Genomic DNA, 7,095 nt, shown 5'->3' on the forward strand with positions numbered 1-7,095 from the left:
TTTTGGACTGTATGGGTCTACAAGGTGCAAAATTTAGTTTGTAGCCCAATAATAAAAATAAAAAAAGTCCCTACATTATAGGATCAGACGTTGAATAAATAACATATTTCTACCAGTTTCCAAATAAATGATAGCTTTCATGCAAAATAAACATGCTGCAGCAGGGAAAAAATACCATTGTTCAAAGAGGGTTCCAACAGTAATAGATGTGGGTGGAAAGACATGACATTAATGTTATGTGTTATCATTTGGTGAAGTTTTGAAGATAATAATTCTAATATGTTTATTATATTACAATTGTAATAATTAAAAATGTCACACTCACCTTTATATTAAACACTAATACACAGAATTGTTTAAATAATTATTTTATTGAAAAAAAGTGTATTTGATACTATTGGATATTACAGACTTTTAAGCAGTATTTCATTCAGCAATGAACAGATTCTTTTTACAGTTGGTGTACTTGATGTACAATATACACTCACTGAGCACATTATTAGGAACACCTGTACACCTACTTATTCATGTGATTATCTAATCAGCCAATCATGTGGCAGCAGTGCAATGCATAAAAGGCAGATATGGGCGAGGAGCTTTAGTTAATGTTCACATCAACAATCAGAATGGGGAAAAAATTTGATCTCAGTGATTTCAACCGTGGCGTGATTGTTGGTGCCAGATGGGCTTTTTTGAGTATTTCTGTAACTACTGATCTCCTGGGAATTTCACGCACAACAGTCTCTAGTTTACTCAGAATGGTGCCAAAAACAAAAAACATCCAGTGAGCGGCAGTTCCGCGGACGGAAAAGCCTTGTTGATGAGAGAGGTCAACGGAGAATGGCGAGACTGGTTTGAGTTGACAGAAAGGCTATGGTAACTAAGACCACTCTGTGTTATTGTAGTGAGCAGAATAGCATCTTTTCTTTTTTGGGGGGCTAATATACTTTGGGTGGACATATGCTGATGTCAGCTTTTGCAGCGTTCCTTCCTGCAATTCCCTCAAGCCAGATTACAGAGATGCTTTTCTTCTTTAACACCGTCTTTTTACCAAGTTTGACAAATGTCTAGTGATAGGCTAGTATGCTCTTTGTGAAAGCGGCTGTCTTAACTCCTGGCAGCCTTATAAGTTTCAAGAGGTCAACACATTGGATGGAAACCTGCTTTACACAGCATCCAGTTGGTAAAGACGTCTACATCTGTTGGCTCTTATTTGTTCTCCTACTTTTGCATGTAGGGCAGTCTGACAAGGAACACAAATCTTGCCTGCTACTGTTGGACAGCCTTCATGTGGTTATCTTGCTTGCATTTCTCCTCCTCACCCGGTTTTGTGAAGCTTATATTCATGTCTCTGATGGCTTTTCTATAAGTTTCATATGAACAGGGGGTGGTATTTTTGCTTTTAAAATCTTTATACATCTTCATAATGCTTACACTGCTTGGTAAATGTCTTCTGTTTGGGTCATGTGCGCTGATTGTTGGATTGAATGATTCAATGTGTTCACGAATTAGGGATAGATCCAATTTATTGGCAGGTGGATGCCGTCCTCTGCGATCTTGAGGAGGCTGGGTAGCGGACGGGTTGCCAATTACACTGACAATCACTCTGTCATTTTTTGGGTGGTAGCCTAATGTTGTTAAATAGAACGGTTTGCACACATCTTGTGGATCCCCAAGGCTATTATTTAGATGATACTGAAATGTTTTGCTACGTCTGCTCGGACCACCTGTTGTGAGACGCTTTTTCAATGACTGAGTAATAGTGTGGGATACAAAAGTCCACTTGTCGCTGTGTGACATGTCCTGATATGTGTCAAATATTTCTTTTCTTCTAACATATGGGATCTTTTCTGAACACTTCTTTCCACATCTAGGACCACAGGGTGCCATTTGTGGCCCCCATAAACTCCCTATTTGTATTGGACATTTCTCATCACCCTCCTCACTGCCATCCTTGACTGTCCACTGCGCAGTGTAGTTTTTCTGGTCAGATTCAGGCTCCAATAAATCGTATAAATCTAGCACCTGCGGTTGTGGTGACTCTCGCAGTGCAGGAATATTGGAATCATTTAGAGTGTGGTTTTCTGAAAGAAATTAAAATGCCTTTATTCAATATCAAGAACCTTATTTACCATTTGTATATTGTTGGCTACATTAACTATGATAGTGTATAAATTATCTGCTCCCAAGAAAGTTAACATAATGGTATCATGAAGTAGGCAATTCTTTAACTTTTTATTGTAATGCTGCTTCTTATAGTAGTAGTATAGTATACTATATAATTTCTGGACTCCAGAAATTAAGGGGGGCTCAGGGCAAAAATGCCAACAAAAATGCAATTGTGGCATAATGTTGATTACCACAAAAAATAATTTTGACTAGACCCTTGTTACAGTTAGGCACTTACTGTACAATGGAAGTGAAAGGGGCAAGTTCATAAATGCTAAAGTACACATAATTTCAAAAGTATAGCAACAAGATGTGAACAATATTTGTGCTAACATAATTTAAGTGTGATAAAACCGTTTACTAACCTTATCTGTGTAAAAAAATTGTATTACATTTTACGACTTGAAACCCTGAAATCCCAGTATTGGATATAATGTTACACAAATAGCTTTACAAGCGTCAATCATGTTAACAGGTATAATGTTTACATGTTGAAGCTACACTTTTGAAATGATGTGTATTTTAGCATTTATGGACTGGCCACATTCACCTCCATTGTAAGTGCTTTACTGAAACTGCTATTTTTTTCTTCTTTTAAATAAACGAGTGGCGAAACGAAATTGTGGTAATCAACATTATGCCACAAATTCTTGTTACATTAAGCTTCACTTTGAACCCGGAATATTCCTTTCATTAATTGATTAAATTACGCATTTATCATAAACGGACGAGACGCTGTTTATGTTTTAAATAGTAGGAAAACATAAGTCTTCAATAAGGTAAAAAAAAAAGGCCCCTGAAAATCAAATCCAAAAAGTAAATTTTTTTTTTTGCACTGCTAGTTATAATGTATATGTATGCATTTTATTTCATATACTTAATACAAGATATTATCAATGTATGTTTATTATTATATTTTATGTTCAGTCATTTGTCTATTGCTAGTGCACAAATATTTGTTGTCTTGGTTATGTGAAGAACCATCCACAACCAACACAAAGTTCAAATAATAAGGAAGCGGGTTATGAAAATAAACTCAGAAACTGGCAACTCTGTGCAGTCTATGAGTTGCGTGAAGTGACCGGGGAAGAGATTGAATCTTCTCCCGGCTGATGAACACTGGCGCGGGGATGCTCGTCACTCGCACGTGTTTGCCGCAGCTAGATTATAACGTGATGGCTTACGACGTAGTGAATCATAATATATGTGTTACCTTTACTGTGCATCATATCATGAAGAAAATCGGCTATATGAAGCTCTATTAATAAGAGAAAGTTTGTTTTTTTGTGAGTTAAAGATGGATCGAAAAGAACATAAAGGTGAGAGAGACTTAGCCCATTATACACTGGCACAAAATACATTTTTGATGAGTCTTTTTTGTGTTGTGTTCCAAAATAATATCTAAAACTCCTTTAAAACAACGTACATTTACTTAAGGAGCTATACTGCAGAAGAAAACATTGTTATCGGAGAATGCAGAATACAATATTTAATCAGGGCTCGACATTAACGCTTGTCTGGGACAAGTGGATTTTTGAAGGGGCAAGTGAAAGAGAATTTTACCTACCCAACCGGACAAGCAGACTGATTAAAACTTCAATAACGAAAAAATAACTGGTTATATTTGTGATAGCATAGCCCTGTGTCACTTATTAGAAAGATCATATTCTTATTCTGCTGTTGAAAATAATCCAGAGCACATAATTTTATAATTCGCAAATTATCTAGTAACAGCTGCGCCCTGTTTGATTGACAGGCGGCCTATGTGTGCGTGGTGAAAATGCTCGCGCTAATGCGCACCTGAATGGTCACATTTCAAAATTCCGCCAAAATGGTGAGGTATTCATTGAAACACAGAGAGTGATGTCTCAAGTGAACATAAACAGCAGAGAAAAAAGTGGAATTGTATTAAAATGTCGGACTTGTAAGTCTAAATGTAAGCTAATAGACCTGCTGCCATCTATTGTGTCATTATAAAAATCAAACAACCATAACAAGAAAATGAGAAAACACTCACTGCTCTTGACTGGGTAACTTTCATAGCTTTAAAAACAGTATGAATGTATTATAATCATACAGTGAAGACCAGTAGTAGTTTTATGTTCTATTCTCTGAATGTTTACTTGAATACTTGATAGCCTAATGCTGTTAAAACAGCACTGAATTATCTTTAATTATTTTTAATCTATTTCTATTCATTGCTGTTTTTTTTTTTTTTTTTTTTTTTTAACTGTTATTTTATTACTAACTGTTTAATGATGTTGAATAATTACTTAAGAACTTGAAATCATTCTTCCATAATTAACATATTAGTTAGTGTTATTATTTGTTGTGGTTTTGAAGCTGGTATTGAGAATCGTCAAATTTCACTACAGACTCCTGAAATGTTGGTATTGTACATGGTATATCTTGTTGCAATAACATGATGAAAAAGTAGATCTCATTCTATAGAACTATGAGCATCCCTGCTGTAAATGATGGCGATGGAGGCTTTCCTTTATTTGACTATATGTGACATAAAATAATTATCAAATGACAATAGCCCCCACCCCTACCCAGTGCAGTTTACATTTCAAGTTCAAGGAAATCCACTGTTAAAAATACGTTTTTTTTTTTTTAATTTATTTATTTATTTTTTATAAATGCATCTTTAATGCATGGTGTTTCCAAAGCCAATGAGTAATCGTGTTAAATACTCGTGATCTCAGTATTGACCAAAATAATCGTGATTATGATTTTTGCCATAATCGAGCAGCACAACCGGATAATGTTTTCATGTATTGTGTTAGCAGTGTTCCTTACCATCGTCAGATGGATATTCGCGTTTCAGTTCCAGCTCGACCGTCACTTTCCCTCGGGACTGTGCCATATTTAACATATGTATTGTGTTGCTTGCTTAAGTGATGCTAAGGTCAACACCCAAGCTTCAAATCTTGTGTAAAGAAAACAACACATTTCACGTTGAGCTTATTTGATTCGTTTGGCCACAAACCGGTGATCTATGACGTCCAAAGCGTCGGTCGGTAGAGAATTACGTGACTGTTTCGGTATGCCTTGCATGTTTACTTTCTAACTGTGTACTTTCATGTTTCTTGTAGAATAACTATTTACTTTAGAGATCAATACATACAAACAACATATTAGTTTTGATGATAACGTTTCAAACAACGTGTCAAAGAACACAAACCGGCTGTAAAACAGCAGCTTTGTATGTGATCTTTTTGACCAAGTATTTCAAGCATACTATTTTGCCATCACTTGCTTGTTAATGAACGTAGTAATAATGTTATTTCAATAGCCTGTTAAATGGATATAGTTCACCCAAAAATGAAAATTCTCTCATTTGCTCACCCTCATGCCATCCCAGATGTGTATGACTTTCTTTCCTCTGCAGAACACAAACGAAGATTTTTAGAAGAATATCTCAGCTCTGTTGGTCCTCGTAATGCAAGTGAAAGGTGACCAAAACTCAGAAGGTCCAAAAAGGACAAAGTCAGTATAAAAGTAATCCAGATGTGTTATGATAGGTGTGGGTGAGAAATAGATAAATATATTTAAGTCCTTTTTTTACTGTAAATCTACACTTTCACTTTTACCTTAACTTTCACATTTAGCCACCTACTGGTTGAGGCTGGTCAAAGGTGGAGATTTGTAGTAACAAAAGAACTTAAATATTGATCTGTTTCTCACCCACACCTATCATATCACTTCTGAAGATCTGGATTTAACCACTGGAGTAAAACGGATTAGTTGTATTCTGCCTTTTATGTCCTTTTTGGACCTTCTGAGTTCTGGTCACCATTTACTTGCATTGTGAGGACCAACAGAGCTGAGATATTCTTCTAAAAATCTTCATTTGTGTTCTGCAGAAGAAAGAAAGTCATACACATCTGGGATGGCATAAGGGTGAGTAAATGAAACAATGAGAGAATTTTCATTTTTGGGTGAACTATCCTTTTAAAAGCCTGATAGAATACTAAAGCAAACCACAGTCTCTGCATTGAAACGCAGCGGTACTGAGCCATTGTGCAGTAACTTCACTTACTGCAGTTTGTTTTAGTTTAAGAAAGACCATCTTTCCGATATTCCCGGGCAGCTATTTTGTATGAATAAGCGGTATAAAAGTACAGCTCCTATCTACTTGAAAGGGGAAATACCGAAATCGGTTGGTCATGATTATGATCAAAGAAAATCTTTCAAATCAGCAGTAAAACCTGACAACCATGGTATCATAAATTGTACTTCTTTAGCTCAGATCACGCTAAATCGCACTTTCTTTTTTTTTTTTTTTTTAGGCTGGTCCAGCTAATGCACATTCATGTTCTGGAGTTGACTGACAGGCGATGTCTGTATCTAAAAGATGATTTGGCTTTTTACCTTTTTCTACATCAGCCATACTGGTCGTTCCAATTTCTCAAGCAGTGATTGCCAACCAATCCATTTGTCACTAATGTCTCTTTTAATATATTCTTTCTGTTCTTTACAGTCAGTTGTTGATCAAAAACAACAATAAAGAAACATTTAATCATACTAAAGTACCTGTGCCACTCCACTCTCGTTTAAATTCGCTTAACCAAAACAAAAATCGGAACTGCCGGATACATTGCTGTTTTAGCGTTTGTTCCACATATCAGTAAATACTTGCAAAAAGTCCATATTGTACATGTAAACAATAATAATGCAGGCCTAACAATATACACTCACCAACCACTTTATTAGGCACACCTGTACACCTACTTATTCATGCGATTATCTAATCAACCAATCATGTGGCAGCAGTGCAATGCATAAAATCATGTAGATACAGGTCAGGAGCTTCAGTTAATGTTCACATCAACCATCAGAATGGGGAAAAGATTTGATCTCAGTGATTTCGACCGTGGCATGATTGTTGATGCTAGACAGGCTGGCTTGTGTATTTCTGTA

At 36.0% G+C, this 7,095-nt stretch overlaps 1 protein-coding gene across 1 annotated transcript; it reads right to left on the reverse strand.

Annotated features, from left to right (window-relative positions):
* Positions 1–337: 337 nt before the first annotated feature.
* On the reverse strand, positions 338–5,144 carry LOC127410071 (uncharacterized). The gene is made up of 2 exons (XM_051645105.1): positions 4,972–5,144; positions 338–2,084 (listed from the first exon to the last, which is right to left on the reverse strand). The coding sequence occupies exons 1-2, from the start codon at positions 5,045–5,047 to the stop codon at positions 1,270–1,272; spliced, it is 891 nt and encodes a 296-aa protein (XP_051501065.1). The 5' UTR covers positions 5,048–5,144; the 3' UTR covers positions 338–1,269.
* Between the last annotated feature and the right edge of the window lie 1,951 nt (positions 5,145–7,095).

This window comes from Myxocyprinus asiaticus, chromosome 19 (assembly GCF_019703515.2).
Source record: "Myxocyprinus asiaticus isolate MX2 ecotype Aquarium Trade chromosome 19, UBuf_Myxa_2, whole genome shotgun sequence".
In the NCBI taxonomy this organism is placed as follows: domain Eukaryota; kingdom Metazoa; phylum Chordata; class Actinopteri; order Cypriniformes; family Catostomidae; genus Myxocyprinus; species Myxocyprinus asiaticus.

Bases quoted from the DNA above. Each gene is read 5' to 3' on its own strand.
- LOC127410071 (XM_051645105.1), bottom strand. From the start codon at position 5,047: ATGTTAAATATGGCACAGTCCCGAGGGAAAGTGACGGTCGAGCTGGAA. The intron at 2,085-4,971 runs GTAAGGAACACT...AATTTCTTTCAG, and splicing joins CGAATATCCATCTGACGATG to AAAACCACACTCTAAATGAT.